General features: G+C 33.7%; 3 protein-coding genes and 1 non-coding gene across 7 annotated transcripts; 3 read left to right on the top strand and 1 right to left on the bottom strand.

Moving 5' to 3' along the window:
* The first annotated feature begins 504 nt into the window (after nucleotides 1–504).
* On the top strand, nucleotides 505–2,713 carry LOC146527875 (leukocyte surface antigen CD53-like). The gene is made up of 5 exons (XM_085205185.1): nucleotides 505–662; nucleotides 736–924; nucleotides 1,201–1,371; nucleotides 1,914–2,123; nucleotides 2,499–2,713. Exons 1-5 carry the CDS (start codon nucleotides 597–599, stop codon nucleotides 2,568–2,570), a joined length of 708 nt encoding a protein of 235 aa, XP_085061311.1. The 5' UTR covers nucleotides 505–596; the 3' UTR covers nucleotides 2,571–2,713.
* A 3,271-nt stretch (nucleotides 2,714–5,984) lies between these two features.
* Nucleotides 5,985–6,102, bottom strand: LOC146527874 (U5 spliceosomal RNA). Its single transcript, XR_014879210.1, has one exon. It is a non-coding gene; the product is annotated as a U5 spliceosomal RNA (small nuclear RNA).
* A 214-nt stretch (nucleotides 6,103–6,316) lies between these two features.
* LOC146527873 (tetraspanin-4-like) lies at nucleotides 6,317–12,581 on the top strand. 2 transcript variants are annotated; one of them, XM_085204304.1, is made up of 7 exons: nucleotides 6,317–6,335; nucleotides 6,608–6,732; nucleotides 7,248–7,532; nucleotides 7,610–7,798; nucleotides 8,634–8,810; nucleotides 9,432–9,662; nucleotides 12,364–12,581. In XM_085204304.1, the coding sequence occupies exons 3-7, from the start codon at nucleotides 7,470–7,472 to the stop codon at nucleotides 12,427–12,429; spliced, it is 726 nt and encodes a 241-aa protein (XP_085060430.1). In that variant the 5' UTR covers nucleotides 6,317–6,335; nucleotides 6,608–6,732; nucleotides 7,248–7,469; the 3' UTR covers nucleotides 12,430–12,581. The 2 variants fall into 2 exon arrangements, with proteins under 2 accessions (XP_085060430.1, XP_085060431.1); XM_085204305.1 differs by lacking the exon at nucleotides 6,317–6,335 and having other exon boundaries at nucleotides 6,590–6,732.
* Nucleotides 12,582–13,764: 1,183 nt separating this feature from the next.
* Nucleotides 13,765–21,039, top strand: LOC146527872 (CD63 antigen-like). 3 transcript variants are annotated; one of them, XM_085204302.1, is made up of 7 exons: nucleotides 13,765–13,982; nucleotides 14,461–14,589; nucleotides 17,907–18,095; nucleotides 19,186–19,356; nucleotides 19,791–19,910; nucleotides 20,391–20,522; nucleotides 20,809–21,039. In XM_085204302.1, the coding sequence occupies exons 2-7, from the start codon at nucleotides 14,515–14,517 to the stop codon at nucleotides 20,986–20,988; spliced, it is 867 nt and encodes a 288-aa protein (XP_085060428.1). In that variant the 5' UTR covers nucleotides 13,765–13,982; nucleotides 14,461–14,514; the 3' UTR covers nucleotides 20,989–21,039. The 3 variants fall into 3 exon arrangements, with proteins under 3 accessions (XP_085060428.1, XP_085060429.1, XP_085060427.1); XM_085204303.1 differs by having other exon boundaries at nucleotides 13,786–13,986; XM_085204301.1 differs by lacking the exon at nucleotides 13,765–13,982 and having other exon boundaries at nucleotides 14,373–14,589.
* The last annotated feature ends 1,033 nt before the right edge of the window (nucleotides 21,040–22,072 follow it).

The following is a 22,072-nucleotide window of genomic DNA, read 5'->3' as shown; positions in this document are numbered from 1 at the left end:
ACTTTGAAGACCTGATAAAAATTGTATTTTACAAATAATCTGTCTTTTTTATGTTGTTCATAGCTTTATTATTCTCTTAATATATTGAAGTACATAAAATTAAAATTATGCTATTTAAGATGCTCATTACATTTCGTATGATACGTTTAGTTTTAGCAGTTGATTGTTTTTAAATATACTTTATAAACAAAAAATCCTACCTTACAACTACTAATCAATAAGTACTTTCCTTATCGTAACGGAAATAGTTCACTACACAAAAAAAATTGACTATTTCAAAAGTTACAATGAATCTCCTGAAAATATTTATACATATGTATTTGATTAATATATGTATACATGTGTATATTAAATATATATATAATCATATAGATGATACATAATATGCAATATGCGAAATGGCACAATTATTCATGAAATAATATTCTAAAAATATTATAAACAACCTAGATAAAGATTAGAAGAGCATGTCAAGATAACTAAGATATTGGGCAGTTACGAGATTGATAAACCATCTTACGGTTTCAGTTACGTTATCACGTTTCGTAAACTACGGAGCTAAAAAAATTTGTAGAAGCATTTGTTCATTCTATAAAATGAAAGTTCCAAAGTTTTTTAAATCAGTTAAATATTCATTAGCAGCTTTAAATGGTATATTTCTGGTAAGAGTTGCGAGTTCACTTTTCTAAAAAAAATTTTTTTTCTTTATTTATAACAGAATTCATTATTTTCTAGTTAACCGGATTAACGCTTTTGATAGCTGGCATAGTGGTGTTGGTGCTCTATAACGAGTACAATACTTTACTGACGGCTAGATTTTTCACTCTGCCAAGTTTTATAATCGCCACTGGTGTGATCATCTTATTCGCCGCAGTTCTTGGATTCTATGGTGCGATATCGGAACAGTTTTATTTTATAGCCGGGGTAAGCTTTACACTATTTACCAATACATAAGCAATCTTTGTGTTTTTCAAATTCCCATCTATGTTCATTATCTATGTTGTCATATTTTAATTATTTTCTAAATTGTATTTAGATTTTACGAACATAGACAAATAGTCAACAGAAAATAAATTAAGCTATAAATTTAAGATACAGAGATTATTAAATTTATCTAAGATAGCTATTTTATTTTGGCAGGCGTTGATAATATGATGGTAACAATACTTTTAAATATACGTCATTGTTTACTTTTTACAGTATGTAGCTCTCCTGCTCGTCACTCTGATATTTGAAATTGCAATAACAATAATGGGATTTTCACTACAAAATGATGCTGTGACTGAGATAAGAAGTCCGATGTCCCAGAGTCTACAGTTGTATGAAACAAGAATGGAAGTGGCTGTTGTTTGGGATGAATTACAAAGGGGAGTAAGTTATTTTACTTTTTATATTTTTCATTAAACCTTTTATGTTAATGATGTTATTTCCAAGATTTATAAACCGATGATTTTAAGATATTATATGATGTAAAATGACAGTCGGTTATTATGTACGGGTGGTGGGTGTATTTTCCAAAAATCCGAATTTTCCAAAAAAATTACAAACTTTCAAATATCTGCCACTGAAAATCACTGAACATGTGAAATGGATAGGTCCAGTACCCGTAGTTGAACCTTTGTCGATCGCGTTAAACTCTGTACATTTCTTTCTTATTTTTAAACGATACAATGAAAATTTTCAAAACGCAGCAGATTGTGGGTTCGATTAGGTTATTTGATGATTTGATTAGGTTCCCAGGTTCCTTCTGTTTACCATGTACAAACATTGAAAATATAAATATTTCCCCGAGCAAGTGGCTTTGAGGTCATATTCATCACATGGCGTCACATATGAAAAATTAATATGTTCTCGTTCATATAATTATTATTCCTTTAACTATATTATACTGATATCTAAAATTTATTCCACAGTTCCAATGCTGCGGAGTCGCCGGCCGCAACGACTGGACCTCAAACAGGATACCAGTGAGCTGTTGTCACATCGACTACGGCACTATATCCCCCTTTCAGTGTACACTCGCCAACGCGCATACCGCTGGTTGCGCAAACGAACTGGGCCAGTGGTTGGGATATAATGCCTTTGCTTTGGGTGTCATTGGAGCTTTTGTGACTAGTTTACAGGTGAATTTAGTTTTAAAAAAATATATTATATCTACCTTTATTTACAGTAATACTAAATCTATTTTAGGATTCAGAAGAAATCACACCCAAAACCATTTTTAAGTCTGTTTTAAATAACTAAAACTACTGTTTATGTACCCTATGAAATTTCATTTATTATATTCTGTTAACAATTTGTACGTTTTTATTATTTTTAGTATGTATTTCAGTAAGTGGTAAATGAATTAATTAATATTGCTCTCAGGCAGATATATTGCAACTGTGTCAACTAATATTGGCTGTTTTATTATTTTATTTGAATTGAAAATATTGGTTAAGCGATACGATTAATATTTTTTTTATTTTGTCGTAATGTATTTTTATTATCTGTTCCAGATTATACTGACCGCAGGAGCAGCGTGGTTAGCGTATAGATCAAGATTTGAAGAAGTTGAATTAGAGTCATAGATTATAAAATTTATTTCTCATTTTGTTTAATTGTGTTTTATTAATTTATTTAAGAAATTATTTCTTTTGTGACAAAGTATGATATGTGTGTCGTATTGTTTTTTGTGTTATTTGATTTTTAATTAAATATCTACCCCTCAGAATAGTACACGTTTTTTATTTATTTAATGTCATTAAATCATAAATTTGTGTTTATTTCGATATACCTAATGTGTACTTACACATAAACATAACCATTATCAATAATACTTATATGTAGTGTTTACGAGAACAGAAAATCAGAAGAATGAATGAATTTTAAGAGTCGGTTGTTTAATCCTTCCTATCCTATCCTATATCTAATAAAACAAAGTCGCTTTTCGTGTCTGTCTGAACTTTCTAACTCTTCTTCTTCTAAACCACCCAACGGATTTTGATGCGGTTTTTACCATTAGGTCGAGTATTTTTCGTAGAAGGTTTATATATAGTTTATTATTTGTACATTCTTATGTAAATTAACATAAATACGATAAATGTGTATAAAGTCCCAACCGTTGAGATACTTTCGCGCATGCGCTGCTTTAATGGTAAGTACTACATGAAAAATATGTACTGGAGTATTGTTCCTCTTAAAAAGATCTACAAAAAAGTCCGCGACGGCATATTCGTATTTTTTAAGAATAACGTGTAGTGATCATATTTCTGTCTAAAAATAATAATTTCAATATATTTTTTATTGTGAGTCATATTTTTCCATAATGGTATTAATCCTTATGCTTTAAAATACTTTATTAATTTTCTACGTTAAACGAAGATAAAATGGGCTTTTTACACTATTTCGAAATTGCGAATAGTTTTACAGAAAAACGCATTTAATTGTTGACACATCCCGCCGTTGACACATCAGCTGTATGTTACTCAAGTTTTACTTATCCCTTACTCTCAGCATATAAATAAGTATATTAGTTACGTTGGCCATTTAATGTAGACCAAAACTGTCTTTTACTGTTTTTCATTTTAATAAGTACTTTAGAAGTTGTTACAATATCAAAAAATCCTTGCTGCGAAATGGCTCGCCACTCGCCATGCGTCCGCCGCGCCCGCCTGCCTTACATGCATCGGTGGTTCAGTGGTAGAATCCTCGTCTGCCACGCGGGCGGCCCGGGTTCGATTCCCGGCCGACGCATTCTATTTAATTTTCCTCACAGGCAGCCACGTAGTGCTTTCTTTTTATCAGGGACAGAATACTGTCTTCAGCATTAACCACAAGCTCGAAAATAAGCCTGCCTTTATAGCAACGAAGATTTAGATGCGTTTGCACGTATTGGATAGTTCGAGTTGAATGTATTATTTCAGCGCGATATATTTGGTTTCATATTTTTGTAGTAGTTATTAGTAGGTAGGTTTTTGTTTATAATTTCTTCCGTTTAAAAATAGTCAGTTAACTATCTAAAAATAGTCATTTAAATATATTTTAATAAGTACTCGAAAAGATTAGTAGCACAGATTTAAAATTACGGTACCTACTAAAAAATCCTTGCTGAAAATCCTTATTGAAACTACGAAAATGCGGGTTGCATTAGGGTTTATTTAATTAAACGGTTTTATTTAGCTCACCCCGTTTGTTTGTTTGGGTCAAATTTAGTAATTGAAATTTAACCCTCTTCCCGTTAACCGATTGATCTGAAATTTGGTATACGCCTTTGATTCTGGTGACAATACAATTATCCATATTCAATATTATTGTGAATCCAAGATGGCCGCCGCTACAAGATGGCGGACAACTTAGTTTTTTTCAATCCCATCAATATGGGTATCAAATGAAAGGGCTTGTCAAGTAGAATTCAGTGGACTATACAAAATCAAAATCCAAGATGGCCAACACTACAAGATGGCGGACAAGTTAGTTTTTTTCAATCCTATCAATCTTCTTCTTCGTGTCAATGAATGGAGAATTCATATCACATTTTGCCAGTATTTAGCCACGTCGACTGCGGCATCTGTTGCTTCCATCAGATCGTCATGTGAGCAGGTGAATGGACATTTCGGGCAGGAGAGTAAGTGTGCCATCGTTTGTGGATCGGCGCCACAGTCACAGGGTGACCCATCCCTCAGTTCGTACCCCCATCTCACGAGAAGCTCTTTGCATCGGCCAACCTGGCTCCGTAAACGATTAAGTGACTTCCATGTTGGCCACTGCAAGTTGTAACCTGCGGGTAGGCACTCTTTGGGGGGAACAAAGCCTGAAGGTGGCGAGTAGATTGTCTGCCATAACCGTATCCTAGCGCGACTCGGAATGCAATCTAGAGCTTTGGTAGCTTGAATAAAACTGTGGCGACTTTTCAAGCGGGCACGAGGTGCGGTGTAGCCAAAGAGTGGGTGCCGAGGGTCTTTTTCCTGACGCATTTATCCTATCAATACGGGTATCAAATGAAAGGGCTTGTCAAGTAGAATTCAGTGGACTACACAAAATCAAAATCCAAGATGGCCGCCGCTACAAGATGGCGGACAAGTTAGTTTTTTTCGATCCCATCAATATGGGTATCAAATGAAAGGGCTTGTCAAGTAGAATTCAGGGCACTATACCAAATCAAAATCAAAGATGGCCACTGCTACAAAATGGCGGATAATGTAGTTTTCAATCCCATCAATATGGGTATCAAAATAAAGGGCTTGGTAAGTATAATACAGTATACTATACACAATTACAATATGAATCTCCCACCTAAGTCAAGATCTGGTATCCTGTCGGGGACTGTGTGGCTATAGGGTGCCTAAAAATGAGACGTCGCTAGGGGTACACCACCCAAGGTAAAAGGTAAAAGCGCGCCGAGAACTGTATGGCACTAGGTGGATAAAAATGATATGTCGTTAGCGTTTTCCCCTCAAGATTCAGGCACATCTTGTTGTACATAGCCTTGCTCCTCTATTGGACTTCTGGGGGGTCGATCGTAACATTCTCCATTAACCTTGCAATAATGAGGCACTCAACGAATTGAATAGTAGGAGAAATAAAAACTAAAAACTTAAAAATAAAAAAGTAAAAAAAAAATTTTAAGTTAAACGGTTTTATATTGCAGATAAATGTACTAAAAAATAAAAAATAATTTCATGGAAATTATGATTACTAAAATAAAATCGTGGGGCACGTCCAATATCTACAATCGAAAGACATGGCATGAGACTTCACCCACCTAATGGTAAGTAGAAAGTGTCCCCACGATTTTATTTTAGTAATCATAATTTCCATGAAATTATTTTTTATTTTTTAGTACATTTATCTGCAATATAAAACCGTTTAACTTAAAATTTTTTTTTTACTTTTTTATTCTCACATTATCTTAAGTGCTTTGCAAACATACATTATATGAATAACCCAGTAGTAAAAGCGGGCGAAGCCGCAAGGGGGTCGCTACTGTCGCTAGTATATAATATAATCTTGCTATGAAGCAAGATATTCAAAAATATGAAAGACTCATTTGAGTGTTCCCCTCCACGGAAATCTTTAGTAAAAGGCGAAAGATTTATGCGTTTTGAAGGGAAACCAGAGATAAACCAAATTTTCGATTTTTTGTTACTTACGCATCTAGTAAATACAGTCGATAGTGTGATTCAGAAACGAACAGCTTTGGAACAGCGCCATCTAGTTCGCTTACAGGGTAATTAATTTATATTTAATTTTATTCAGTAAATGTCGCCTATGCTGGGTCCCCGTGGAACACCAGGAAAAATAAACAACATTTATACGTCATTCTCGGTTTAGCTTAGCGTGGTGTTTTTATATAGGTAGTTATAATTTTGTATTGCGTTTCATTTTTTACATCGTTCCTCCGGCTATCCGGCTGCTTTCTCTGAAGTGTATGGCAGCGGCAAACAGGCTTTTACTCACTCATACCAATTCTTACTTTTATAAGATAAAAATATTGACGTATCATTTATCAAAAACAGTTCATTAGTTTAACAGTTACAAAGAAACCATTCTTTTTGGCTTGGCCGCAGTCGGGCAAAAAGAATATAATTTGGTTACATTTTAATTGTCTTTTGCCTACGTATTGCAGGTATGAGACTCGAAGAAACGTTTGACGATAAGGATGCTAATATCTATGGAAGTACTTAATGTATTGCGCATTTACATAATTACAGTGTTCTTATCGTAAAGTGAACGCCTGCATGAAAACAAAAGGTTATACTTATTTTGATATTGTGAAAATAAATATTGTAATTCTTGTGTATACGAAGATTATTGAAAATATTAATACATATTAATAAAATACATAATTTATTTGATTTAAATTGTTTTTTTTTAAATTTTAATCATGTTTTTATAATTATTTTACGATCTTTTCATTTCAAATAAAGAAGAAACCATTTCAGTTGGCTTTTAACGTGCTATAAAATTTATATCCCTATCATATAAAATTCACTCATAGGTACTTTTTTCTCACCTTGACATAAAAAGTAGTATCTTCTCTGTGATTTCACTGTTTACATTATACTTTATTGTGAAATAACATAATCTTTTCTCACTTCTGTTTGATAGCAAGATCCGTTATTGACATAGTGGTCATGATCGAAGCAACCGTCTCATACCTCGTTCAACATATAATGAAATTAACTATAAATTTAGAATTATGTATATAAGATAAACATAATTTTATTGAAAATTTATATTTTTTAAAAATACTTTCAATATTTCAGATACATGAAAATTCGATCTACTCCCAAAACGTCGCGACATTCATGAAATTTGTATTGAAGGTCGACATTTCAGAATAATGACGGATAGCCAAACTACAGCAGAGTATCGCGCGAGATAAATCCGCTTGTTTTCCTTATCAAGATTATAATAGTGATAAAAATATCACATTGAAAACTACTTCTTACTCGTCACGTGGACCGCGCTATTTCTACTGCGCCAAAATGCTAGCTAAAATATTTACTACGGTCAAATATACTTTAGTGACAGTAAACTTTTTGTTCTTGGTAAGTGCAAGTGTGCAAAAGTGTTGAAATTCATAAATTTAAATAGTGTTTTTAAAATATATAGTGTTTCTTTCTAGATAACGGGTATTATTATACTCTCTGTGGGTAGCTCCGTCCAGTCCGCGTACAATGGCTACCATGAGTTCTTGTCGGAAAGATTTTTTTCTCTACCAGCGTTTTGTATCGCAACCGGAATCATCATTTTCCTTATTTCCTTCGCTGGATTTTATGGTGCTTATATGGAAAATTATTATATGATTATGGCGGTAAGTTCACAGATTATACAATGTATTCTTGCATAGATAATGACATAAGTTTGGTTAGGTATTTAAGTTGTGAAAAAGTTTAATATTATATAACTTACTGTAAACAACTTTACATTATAGAAAATACAACGTATTAACATAAAACATTTGAAAATTACTAAATAATAAATATATATTTTTTTATATTTTTAAAAAATACAAAATCTTTGCTATACCTAATAATTTAGTTAATGTACATTTCATAAATTAAATTAATATACGTTGACTAAATTAGCCTCAAATATGGCCCAGGTGCTGGCTTGTCTTAATTTAGTTGGTATTTAGTTTTAATTGTTTCGAGCGACGCAGGCGGCCTATTTTCGTAACAGAATGATATTTACATTGGGATCGCTTTATGGTTCTAATTTTTTCAACTTTTCTTTCTTTTTCCAACGTTTCTATTAAACGTGCCATTTGATGCTTATAGTCAACACGATGATAGGTGTTCAAATCCAATTTGGAAGTATGTTCTAAATATTTTTGTATTCTCTATTAATGTAATTAAAAATATAAGTATATCATAATTCTTTAACATGCAACTTTACAGTAAGATTTAGGGACATAACTAGGTAGATAAATATTAGATTTATAATTAAAAAATCAAAACAAACAATGATTTTAAAAAACAATAATTTATTTACTCATGAAAATTTTAAATAAATCACAATATATTTACTTATAAATTCTTCTTTTATGGATTATATCTTCACCAGGTTAATTAGATTTTAAAAAAAAAGTAAAAAGAAAATGAAAACAAAATACTAACCACTAAGGTATTTTTACATTTTTTTTCCAGTTTGCAGGCTCTATGATCCTCATGTTCATATTCCAATTATCAGCATGTATTGCGGGTTATGTGTTGCGGGGAAACACTGTGGCATTAGTACAGAAACAGCTTATAAGCAGTATGGATCTGTACGGCCCTGACAAAAGCTTCGAAGTTACCAAGCTTTGGGACGAAGTGCAAACTGACGTAAGTTTATTTACAATATATATTAATACGTGAAGCAAAAAAATGTAGTAGAGGTAGATATCCCCATTTTATAAATATTGTGCGGACGGAGGAGTATGAAATTTGGTACAGTTATCTATATATATAAAATCGAAAGGTCACTCACTCATCACGAAATCTCAGAAACTACAAGTCTAGGAATCTCAAATTTTGCACAGGAGTTACTTATAGGACGCTAAGACGGGAATTTGCAATATTCGACTTCTAAAGGGTTGTTTTTGGGGTCGAAAGTTTGTATGAAACTTCGTTACTACAAATGGAGTCTCAAATTTTGCATAGACGTCACTAGGACGTAGTCATGGAGACAGAAATTAATAATAACATAGTTCACGCAAACCGCGAGCGGGCCGCTAGTAGTTTATATCAACAAGATATGCAGAATGCTATGTTTTTGAAATAATGCATTACAATACATAAAATAAATAGCTGCTCTTTTTTAATATTTTGTAAATATATATAATATTTATAAATAATATTTTGAAAATATAAATAATATTTTAAATAAATAAATAATATATATTATAAAATATAAATAATATTTTGTATGAATATATGAAATTATAAATATACTTAAAATTTCAGTTCACTTGTTGTGGTGTCATTAATTCAAGTGATTGGTTAACGCCTCTCCATACCAACGAATCGCGGGGAGTCCCCGTAAGCTGCTGTAAACAAGTCTATGGGGCCATCACAACATTCACTTGCAACACAACTTTGGCTTATGCCAGTGGGTGTTCCGCAGCTTTTGGCACTTGGGTTGAACATCACGCCAGCGCTATAGGGATATCCGGAATATTTCTTGTTTTGATGCAGGTTTGTTTAGAAAAAAAATATATCTAATATTAAATTGTAGGATTAGTATGAAACTTAATACAATTATATTAACTACTTCTAATAACTTAAGCAAATACAAAGATAATTGGTTAGTGTTTTGCTGGCATTAAGAAAGTAATTAAAAAATCATGAAGGTTCTTTGAGGAAACGGAAAATAAATCTCATTTAGCATCGATTATATATATTTATCGTCTTAAATAAGAAAAAGAACATATTTCATATCTCTCGCAATATATTTCTGATATTTACGGAGATGAAAAATATTATTTTACTTCTCTTTTCAGTATATAAATGATATATACATGATAAATGATATTCAGATGAGTAAGATGCGTACATTTTACTCATCTTATCCCTGGGGGCCGGTTTGCTTCTCTTCTGATGATCCTAGTACCTGTGCCGCTGATGTTGCCGACGTGGTTCTGCATGGCATGGAACTTTATATTCCTAGCACTGTAGTGCCCATCGGTGGCAAGTCACAGCCTTGGTTTGATACGTCTTGCAAACTTGCTGCCCTTAGCAAACGCGAGGCAGATCAAATCAAATCTGGGCCGAGGCACTGGCTACTAAGGATCCGAAGGTGAAAGCCTCAAAAAGAGAGTATAACCGGGCCTCTAGGTCCTTTAAGCGGCAAATTGCCAAAGCAAGGTCCGAGCATATCGCCAAAATCGGCGAGAAGCTTGAGAGCTATCCGTCCGGAACTCACCAGTTTTGGGCGCTCTCAAAGGCGGCACTCGGCAACTTCAGCCAGCCTTCGCTTCCGTCTTTACGCAAGGGGAATGACATCTTGGTCCATACGGCGAAAGAGAAAGCCGATCTCCTGGGCGCTCTCTTTGCCTCGAACTCGACTTTGGATGACCAAGGATCAACGTCACCGACCATCTCGCGGTCCCAGAGCTCAATGCCTGAAGTTAAGTTCAGCCAAAAGCTGTAAGGCGAGCTCTGTCCTCTTTGGACATCCATAAGTCGAGCGGGCCAGATGGCATCTCCCCCTTAGTGCTTCGTTCTTGTGCTCCTGAGCTGACACCGGTGCTAACGCGTTTGTTTCGGCACTCTTACTCAGTCGGCGTAGTCCCAGATTCATGGAAGAGCGCTCTTATCCACCCGATCCCGAAGAAGGGCGATGGTTCCGATCCATCTAACTACAGGCCTATTGCCATCACCTCCCTACTCTCAAAAGTCATGGAGAGCATCATCAATAGCCAGCTCTTGGTTTATCTAGAGGATCACCGATTGATTAATGACCGTCAATATGGCTTCCGCCATGGTCGCTCAACCGGTGTTCTTCTGGTTTACCTTACCCACCGTTGGGCTGCGGCTATTGAAAGCAAGGGAGAGGGCCTGGCAGTTAGTTTGGACATGGCGAAGGCCTTTGATCGAGTGTGGCATGGGGCGCTCCTTGCTAAACTTCTATGGGCTTCCCGAGAACTTATGCAGGTGGATCGCCAGCTTTCTCACTGGGCGCAGCATCAAGGTCGCTGTCGACGGTTTTTGCTCCAAACATATGCCCGTGAACGCTGGCGTTCCCCAAGGCTGCGTGCTGTCCCCCACGCTGTTTCTTCTGCATATCAATGACATGCTGGAAGATTCTAGCATTCATTGCTATGCAGATGACAGCACGGTGGACGCTGTTTACTCCGGACGCGCAAGTCTTTCTCGGGAAAACGCTGAACAGTGCCGAAATAAACTTGTGTCTTCTGTTGAAGCATCCCTCGAGAATGTCTCTTCATGGGGTGAGAAGAACCTGGTCCAATTTAACCCCCTGAAGACACAGGTTTGCGCGTTAACCACTAAAAAAACCCCATTTATCGTATCGCCAGTCTTTCAGAACACTCCCCTTTCAGCCGCGCCCAGTATCAGTATATTGGGCCTTAATATTTCGAGTGACTGCCAGTATCGCGATCATCTGGAAAGCAAGGCCAAGTTGGCCTCTAAGAGACTGGGGGTCATCAATAGAGCGAGACGGTACTTCACGCCAAAACACCGATTAGCCCTATATAGGGCCCAGGTTCGGCCTCATATGGAGTACTGTTCTCATCTCTGGGCTGGTGCACCCCAGTATCAGCTTTGATCGCATACAACGTAGAGCCGTTCGAATCATTAAGGACCCAATGTGCTGTGAAAGGCTTGACACTTTGGGTCTGCGTAGAGACGTCTCCTCGCTGTGCGTTCTCTATCGCATTTTTCATGGTGAGTGTTCTGAGGAACTGTTCGACCTGTTACCTGCCGCCGAATATTCCAACCGCACAGTACGTCACAAACTTAAATACCATCCACACCACCTGGATACGTGGCACTCCACTACTGTGCGGTTTCGTAGAAATTTCCTTCCACGCGCCACCGAACTGTGGAATGGCCTACCCGCGGCAGTGTTTCCAGGTCGGTACGATATGGGTACCTTCAAGAAGCGCGTCTATCTCCACCTCAAAGGCCGGCAACGCACCTGTAGCTCCTCCGGTGCTGCACGGGGTCGTGGGCGGCGGTGATCATCATCAGGTGACCCGAACGCTCGTTTGCCTTGTCCTTTTTCCATAAAAAAAAAATATAAGTTTTCCTTTAGTTTGTTTAGATATAATTTTTATTTTTAACTTCGGGAAAAGAAATTTTATAAAGAAAAAACACTAAAGTAACCTGTGTCATATTATTTTTCATGTTTAAAATTTCTGCGTTATCGTTCCAGGCACTCGCTGTTGCAGGCGCAATTTGGTTAGCAAACATCACTAGACAAGAGCGGGAGTTCCCCTAAAATAGTAATTTATTATTTATTTGATACTTATAGTAATAATTTGACTCAAGTATTTCTTTGTTTCCTCTATTTTTTCTTAATAAACCAATAAAGTAGGTAAAATAATTTAAATGAAGCCAAATGATTAAATTATATAATAATTATCGACTCAACTTTGTTTTATTATTCATAAATATTAATTATTATATTATAATTCAATTATAATAATAATTTGAATTAGTTGTAATTTTATATTTTAAATTTTAATTCCATACATATTTTTTAACGTAAATATTTTGTATTATGGCCATTTTATTTCTATTAAATGATTTTTATTGTTAAAAAAAGTTATTGTTAACTGTTGTCATTACTTACTTTGTTCACCGTTCAACAATGTTACGCGATTAAAAATATATTATACTAGAAGTGATCTTTATTTTTTATTATTTCTACTTATTAAACTGTACTAAAAAATATTTCGGTTACTATATTTATTAAGCAGTGCCATTGTAGTATATATTCCAATATATGTCTCGAGCTTACGCCAAGCTACGCTTGTGGGCCTCATCGCATCTGGAAGCTTGTAAACACATCCCTCACGAATGCCGATGCTCGAAGACCTGTCAACTATACTGTTCTTTGCTTATTAATTATTCTAGGGTAAGGAGGAGCTGATGGAAATGATTGGAGAACAGCAGCTATATGACCAAAGAAAAAATATTTAGATTTATTCATAAACCTGTTCACAAAAAAATCAGCTTCACGCTGTATCCACAGTAGATACAGGAACAGGTAGGCAGAGGAAATCTAGTGTTAAGACACTCCGTTGCCCAATTTCGCTGCATTCTGAAGGCGTGCGTGTTGAATGGCGGAACACAACGCCACGCTTTGCCTCGTCACCAGAGTGAAGAAATGGAAATATATATTTAAATAAATATTTCATCTCCTTGAATGGGAATTGAACCCACAACCAGTTGATTTTACAGTCACACTTTGTGCCTCTGCGCCACAACTGGCCTCAAAGCCTAGCGTTAAGCTAAAGACACTGACCTTCGCTTTAGTGGCTCTGCGTGTTGGGGAAATGATAATAAAATATTCCCCCGTCCGTTTTGCTCCCAGCAAACCCAAAACCACAACCACGAGCCAGGATATACATACTTATAAGTACCTACTATCTAATTAACTTTTTTACTTAAATGCCTTTTTAATTCAATATCCATATGTTTTGATTAAAATTAAATGATTTATTACTAGACTTGGTAGTCATTCGCAAATCGCATAATTTGCATACTTTAAAGGATTACCCTACAATCGCAATGTAAAACCTTAGAAGTGCTCGCTTCTACGTAACGTATCAGTGTACCGCGGTGACCGCACTTTAGCTGTTTTTCTAGTTACGTTTTAAAATTATAATTATTTAAATTTCTTTATTACAGACGACTGTTAATTGCTAAATTAATTAAAAACATAAGCTAGTTATAAAAATAAAGATTTATTATTATTGTCAATAAAAAAGTGTAGCATCCTTGTGAAAACGTATTAAAATTAAGTGGAATTGTTAGTTTTAATTTGAAGTAAGTATATATATAATAAGAGTGACAAAATACTTAATTAAGTGGATAGATACCTGTATTGAATTGAAATTGATAACTACCCTTACTTATAGATAATGATATCTTATAAAGCTAAGGAGTTTATTTTACAATATTATAAAAAATACAATAATTCGAAGCGAAAACAACTAAAATACATATTACTAATTACTAAAAGATATTAGAAACCACCAGCGCCATCTTGGATCAGCTAATACAAATAAAACCTCATTCACCTACCCCAAAACGCAAATTATTAATTATTCTTTTGAGGGTAGCATTACTATGTGACGTCATTCAATAAACACAAGGCCGCTCGAACCTGACGTGGTACATTTACCATTACCATCGCTTACATACACTAATTGGTTAAAGAATCGACTCAGCTCGTTCGTGTAGTCACCGCCGCGCGCGTTATCGTATCGCCTTGATAACGATACTGAAGTGTCGTTTTTTTCAGTTCACTACAACCTGCCAGGAAATAAAGGTGTTATATATTTAAATAGTTAAAACAATGGCGCAGAACAATCTGGAAGTCGGCATGAGGTGCATAAAGTATATGTTGTTGTGTGTGACGGCCATTTTTGTGGTGAGTTTTCAGTATTGCGTTCTATTTTCCATTTGATCTTTTCATTGCCTTATCTGTGTTCGATGTGGCATATCTAGAGATTAGAGTAACCTAGTTTTGTATAGAAAATTGTATTTTATTATGAAATATAGAAAGAAATCTTCAGTTTTAATATAAAACGTGTTCTATTTTGGTATGAAGGTCTTTCAGAGTTACATCTAAGAATAGCTGTTAGGTGTATTTACTTTGTTGCTTGTATTAATTGTGCTAAAATACAAACACTAGTGATAATGAGTAATAGGAAAAATAGATTAGTATGTGACGTCATAAGGTATTAAAGTATATATAGAATTATACATGTTTAAATCTAGACTTATTGTATTGTTTTTATTTACTTAATCATAAGGGCCTTATCAGCAGTACTTTAACAGGCAACAATAAAATGTTCCTGTCTCCGCCCGTATGAAACTGGCCTTATAAAACAGGCTATGATGACATTGCCTTGTGATAATTCATGATAATGTGTGAAGTCTTTAAAAATAAGAATTTAATTAGCCTTCTTACATTATTTATTTTTTTGTATGGTAGGTACCTACTGTATAATTTACCGAAAATTATAATAATTATAGTTTTTATGGCCATAAACACTCGTTAAATGATTGCAGTCAGCAAAAGTGAAGAATTTATCTATATTATTCTTAATTCCTATGAATTTATAAGTATGTAATGTAGTAGTTAATGTCGGTTAAATGCTAATTGGCGTCTGTGAGACCTGCAAGATAATCTGGTGTTGGTTATTAGTTTACATACCTTCGTTTTGCGACACATTTAATACGCTGTGCGCAATCGTTAATTCAATAAGTGCATGTAGCTGTTTGAAGTTTAATATTTGTTACAATTTATCTTTTGTTTCACTAAATATTACTAATTTGTAATAAAATGAAAGCCATTTTTTATTGCAGTAATTGGTTTTCTAAACACGGAGCTGTTAATATTTCATTTTACTGACAAATTAACTAAACTGAATGTTTTAACTTTATAAATCTAATTCGACTATACCTAGTACTTGCATCCGTGAATTATATATATATGAATATGAATTATATATATATTTTTTCATAATGGCTTTGGGCTCCGCCACTTAACACGCAAAGCCGTACAGAATTCGGGGAGTAGTGCGGAGCGGAGTTTCCTAATACTAGGCTCTTTCGCTTATCCTAAAAAAAAATAATTATAATATTAGAATTACAAAATATTAAAATCAACATCATAAATAATAATTTACGCTACTAAGGAAACTACTATTATTCATATTATCGATGTCAAGTTGCATTTATAGTAATGGCTTGTGAATGATACGCGTTCATACATATTAAAAATATAATTATATTTTTGTTTATAAGGACATTTTATTCTATAATTGAATAATACATCTAAATTTGTAATAAAAAATCTATTTTAATGATAATTATTTATCACATGTTAATTATATATGAAATATTAATATTTCATAAATAATTTTAATATTATTAACCACAAATTTTAAAGTAGGTATGTATGTAAACATGAAATGGTGTGGAAAATCAATAGCTAATGTACGACCGCGTAACCGCTGTTGTCCTTGTGACTGAACAAGGTCGACTTACTTTACATTTTTTTTATTAAAGAAAATAATGGCAATATAACTTAAAGAAAACATATTTTTTTTCTTTAGAAAGAATAAGAAAGAATATTCATAAGAAATGACTCATCAAATGTTATTTCTGGAATACCCCATTTCTGGAATACTAATATTTATTTTATACAAAACTAGCAGCCCGCCCGCGGCTTCGCCTGCGTGAACTACGTTATTATTAATTTCTGTCTCCACTACGTCTTAGTGATGTCTATGGAAAATTTGGGACTCCTAGCATTTGTAGTAACGAAGTTTCATACAAACTTTCGACCCCAAAAACAACCCCTTAGAAGTCGAATATTGCAAATTCCCGTCTTAGCGAGCACCTACGTCCTATAAGTAACTCCTATGCAAAATTTGAGATTCCTAGCACTTGTAGTTTCTGAGATTTCGTGATGAGTGAGTGACCCTTCGATTTTATATATATAAGATACAGCAGATACGTCAATTAAATTTAAGAGGCTTTAATAAAATAAGCTATAAATTCAAACAAAAAGCAGACATTCAGTCAAAATATTTAGGTATTAACTGCTATTTTTTATTACACTATCCTGAACAAAAGATGAAAATTTTAAAATAATAAAAAATAACCCTAATATCTTATTTCCTAACGTAAGTTAAATGCTCTTAGGTATAATCTTCAATAGAACAGTGTTTATTTCGTGTAAATATTTACACTCATTTGAAGTATAGAGTTGTTTATATCTGGCATTAAAAATGATAGGCAAGGACAAGTAGTCACAAACAAACGCAGTGGATAGGTTGCAGTACTGTAGTGACTAATTTTCATTTCCAAATCCTTTTCAATACTTGTGGCTGACGTGGGTTCAATTTCCATGGAGGATGAATTATTTTTATTATCGCCACCTAATATCCAATGTCTCTCTGATAGGATAGTGGGTAACGAAATGTTTTTGTGCAATTTTATTGAAATACCAGATGTAGCCAGATTTATGCCCAAATCCTTTTGAATAAAACGCTCGAACTCCTTAGATAACATAAACAAATACTTTAATAATTATATGTATATTAAATTAATATGTATATTATATTCTTTAAATTATTTTCTAGTAATGTAGAGTTATTATGATTCACAACAAAAGATAATATAATTGATAAGCACTATTGTTTGAATTTGATCGTTGTTAATTATACCTAATGTCAATTAAGAACACCGATAAAAAACTATTAAAATTAATTTTTAACAATTTAGAACTTAATTTATGTATGTAATTTACTTTTGTGTCATCTTATCTTAGGTAAGGGATAAAATTTGAGTCATAAATATTTTATGAAAAAATATTTTGTTAAATTTAAGAGATGTATTTATGCATTCCATGTTAAGTATGTATTGTTTTTCTATGATATCTGATGATGGTGGATTAACCTTAATGAAAATTGAATCATCAATGATGCTGTCGTGATACAGCTGGAGTTGGGGCAGTGTGATTGTAAACGCAATTACTTATGGCAATGTCCGCTCTGGTAAGATACAGCACGGCGTTAGGTTCCGTCACACAATGCGCAATGTCTCAAATTTGAAGAGACCAGAATGTGATAACCTTTCTATCCAGGAGATATATGTCTATATTAACATCGAAATTAAAATTACTCGCGTGGACAAAAAAATATAAATTACTTATACTTTTTTTCTATATTTCAGCTAACCTCAGCCCTAATAATCTCAGTGGGTACAACAATATACGCGATCTACTACGATGTGTCATTCTTCCTGGACACGCAGCTGTTTTCACCAGCCACCTTCATCATCGTCATTGGAGTCATTATGCTGTTTGTATCGCTGTTTGGATGTATTGGTGCTTTGAAAGAAAGCACTTGCTTAGTTAACATTGTGAGTTGAGTTTGTTATATTTTAATTAATAAGGTACTTATATGTTAAATCTTAATGTTTAGAGGAGCCGTCGCGTGCTAGCGCAGTGGATCTCAAGTCTGATTATAAACGCAATGGTTTTAGGTTTGATTCCAACTGTGAGAAGTGAATTATTTTGATTTCTTCGCTTGGCAAGATGATGTGTGCCCACTCAACATGTGACGTGGAGAAACAACAGAAGACAGAGTATTTTGACAATATTTTCATTCTCCATATTCTGCTCTATCTGAGATTCAGCGAAAAGCTGAAAGAAGTCATATAAAATTAGTTAATGGAGATTAAATATAATATCCCCTTTTTAATACATGGAAAAGTACAGAATTTTAATATCAACATAATTTATGATGTACCTACATTATGTAGGTACTCTATATGTAAATTATTTTTGCAGTCAAATATTAGAATTTGTTTTTTATATTTATGTGATTCGACAAAATTTATTTTAGTAAGTACATAGGTATTTCATATCAGTTTCACTTTCCGCTGTTATCGTCCGATAACACTGATTCGTGATTTTTGCACCATAAAAACAAAAAGCATGAAATATATCAATGTATTAGTACCTACATAATATGTTAGCTGTGTTTATTCTTATTTTTGTTATTCACTGGCTCTTTTATGAAAAGTATATATTTCATATTTAAATATCATCATCATCATCAACAGCCATCGTTTGTCCACTGCTGGACATAGGCCTTCTCCAATTCTCGCCACGACACTCGATCCTCAGCTTTTCGGACCCATCCGCTTCCCGCCAATTTAAATATATTAATGAATATTACTTAAAGTAGAGCCGATGTAGTGTAGTTAATAAGGTTTAAGTAACATCCGATGACTGTAGATGAAAATTTATTAAATAAATATTCTTAGGGATCTTTTTAGAGAAAACCTAAAACCCTAACCCTTAAGTACCTAAATTGTTCTAAAAAGGTAAAAAAAGATCAGAGAAAAAGAAAGAAATCTGTATCTGAATTTAAAAATATAAGACTACAAATATCTTAGGTACGTACGTATATCTTATATTTAATACGTTATTAAAATTATTTTTCAGTTCGCCATAATCCTCAGTTTGGTTTTGGTATTGGAAATCTCCGCCGCCATCGCCGCCTACACGCTTCGTGCGCAAGTCTCTGATATGCTTGATACCAAGTTACGTGAAACTCTCCCCTCTTATTACAGCAACCCTGAAGTGACTGATGGTTTCGACTTCATCCAGAGCAGAGTAAGTATTATTAGTAAATAAATATAATTATGGAAAGGTATAATTGTAAAAATAAATTTTAAGAATTCGGATTTGGAGTTAAGTTGACAATTAAGAACATACTCGTATTTATTCCATATATAGTAATACTATGAAAAAGAAATAAAAAAGTATGTACAACTGGACATATTACGAAACATGTTGTTTTAACATATTTAAATTATTTTTTGGCACTGTAACAGAAAACATCTAATATAGGATTCTATAGATGTAGTTAGTGTTAATCAAGAAATTTCAATTAAAAAGTAAATCAGTAATTTTATTGCAAAAAGTATTTAATATTTGAAAAAAGTTTTTAAAGTTTTTAAAAAAAGTTTTTAACATATTTTTTTTTTAAAAGTTTTTAATAATTGATATAGAATCAATTATCAATTGGGTGAATTGTATTTTTCCAGTTGAACTGCTGCGGCGTCGACAGTTACCTCGACTGGGGGGAGGTGCCCACCGACAAGACCGGCATCTCCGTTGCCAATATCACCGTACCGTTCTCTTGCTGCGCGCAAACTCACTATCAGGTTTGTTGATATTTTTACAAATATTATGAATAAAATTTTATCATAAATACAATACGTTTTCGATTTATATGCATTTATATGCCTAGATTTTTCGAATTAAGTCAAAAAAAACTAAAAAGGGTTATATTCCAGTCTTATTTTTATACAATTGTATTATCAATAATAGAAATACTATTTATTATATTTCTTTTATATGTGAGTAGGTATAATTGAGGCAATTTAGAGTCACTACTCTGAATTGCTGATGAGGAAAACCATTAAAAATATAATTATAGTGTTCTCGTGAAATTTTAGGGTTAAGTTATATAAATATAGTAATATAATATTTTATAAACATAGGTCTTTGTATATACTTTTATACAATTGTATGTAATAAAATATTTATTAATAAAGCAACCATTTTAACCATCATGACGAGCTGAATTTATAAAATTTGAATATATGAAATGAATAAAATATCTCTCTTTCCTATATTTTCAGGTGATCGGCGACGTAGAAGTAGATGAATGTGTGAAGCTGTACGCCAACGGCTGTCTCCCCAGAATCACTTACCTGATATACCAGAGCGCGGGCCTACTGGGCGCTGGGGCCATGACCATAGCGTTCATTCAGGTATAAACTTTTTATTAATTATTATAATAGTTCCTTCGTTTATTTTATACATCACTAAATTATTGATATTTCCACTTTTCATATTTTTATTTAAAAATAGAAAAATCTTGGTTCTTGTCTTGTTGCCAGAATCCAAATTTTTACTTTATCTAACCAGAACATGAAATGAAATCAGAAAATGAACGGAGCACCACGGAATGCAACTAAACCCTCAACCATCTCTTTCGCAGCCACGCCACGGTGGTCATAGTTACAGCGGATTTCATATCTTTTTCTTAAATTCTAGGTAATCGGCATCGTATTCTCATTCTCGCTCGCCAGTTCGATTCGCAAGGCGAAGTCTGAGCGCGAGCGTAGGCGTTGGGAGATACAGGAGCGTATGATCAACGCGTACACCTCCCTTAACCCGGACAAGGAGAAGAACCAACCCATTGTATATGTGCCCTTCCAGGGACAGACAGCTTAAGTTTAATATATTGTCGATATTTGCATTAAAATATATGGTAATTTGTTTTAATTTTATTTACTTATTTGACTTTCTTATAGGTAATTAGATTCTTCTTTTTTCTTATTTGTTTAGAAGCACTTTAATATAAACGATTACAGTTCATATTTATTAGTGCTGCTATATCAAGATTTCTTCATGCAATCGTATTTAAATTAATAATAATAAATTTTATTGCACACAATAGCTAAGATATGGAATTAGATTAAATATAGGTAAATTGTCGTCGTAAATAATATTTTTACAAATATACGAGTACTATACAAAATGTCAAGTTATTTTCTTAATTAATGAGATGTTGATTAAGTAATTGAATAAATTAAGTAATATAATGTAATAAAATATCGACAATAGGTCAATACTGTAGTCTTGAGATTAAACATTCCGAGTAATATAGGAGAATTTAATGATGTTTTTTAAAGGAGGCTTAAATTAATTATTAATTTTTATAATATATATCGTCATCAGTAGGTCCTAAAACTACTATAGATTTTATTAATTTCTATATTTAAATTTTATAATTCCTTATAATAAAAATTAATGTTAGACATATTTTTTATTGGACTTAATGTTAATATGAATAAGTTAATTGTACCACTAAATGTATTTTAAATAAAATAATTATTAAAAAATGTGTTTCAATTTCAACTTAATTGAAACTTTTATTTTTCACGTGGATGTGCCGGGTAGTGCCCACTCCAGAAATCCAGTAAAAACTAAAAAAATCTGCCCCCAAAAAAAAATTACACTTAAAGATCAGCTCAAAACTAACATCTAGGTTCCCCTGGAAAATATCTTTATTTTTTTTTTTTTTTTTTCGGACTTGAATTTAATGCTGTTAGCCCTATTGGCCTTTACAGCGACACCGGGGGGGGGTAGGGCAGAGGGTACTCTGGCCCTGAAAATATGCAGGCACTGTGTGGCTGCCTGTGGGGAGTGCCGACGACGCAAGGGCGCCCCCTGCGGGGCTCGAACCTCGGCTTGCGGTCGTCGAGCGGACTGGGAGTTTCCCTATTCTAAGCAAAGCCGGCCGCGGCACAGAAGC

The sequence above is a fragment of the Heliconius melpomene genome, chromosome 20, assembly GCF_056956725.1.
Source record: "Heliconius melpomene rosina isolate 202511_hmr_F chromosome 20, ASM5695672v1, whole genome shotgun sequence".
Lineage (NCBI taxonomy): Eukaryota > Metazoa > Arthropoda > Insecta > Lepidoptera > Nymphalidae > Heliconius > Heliconius melpomene.
The sequence above is the reverse complement of the archived record's forward strand: the minus strand, read 5'-3'. Positions and strand labels throughout refer to the sequence as shown.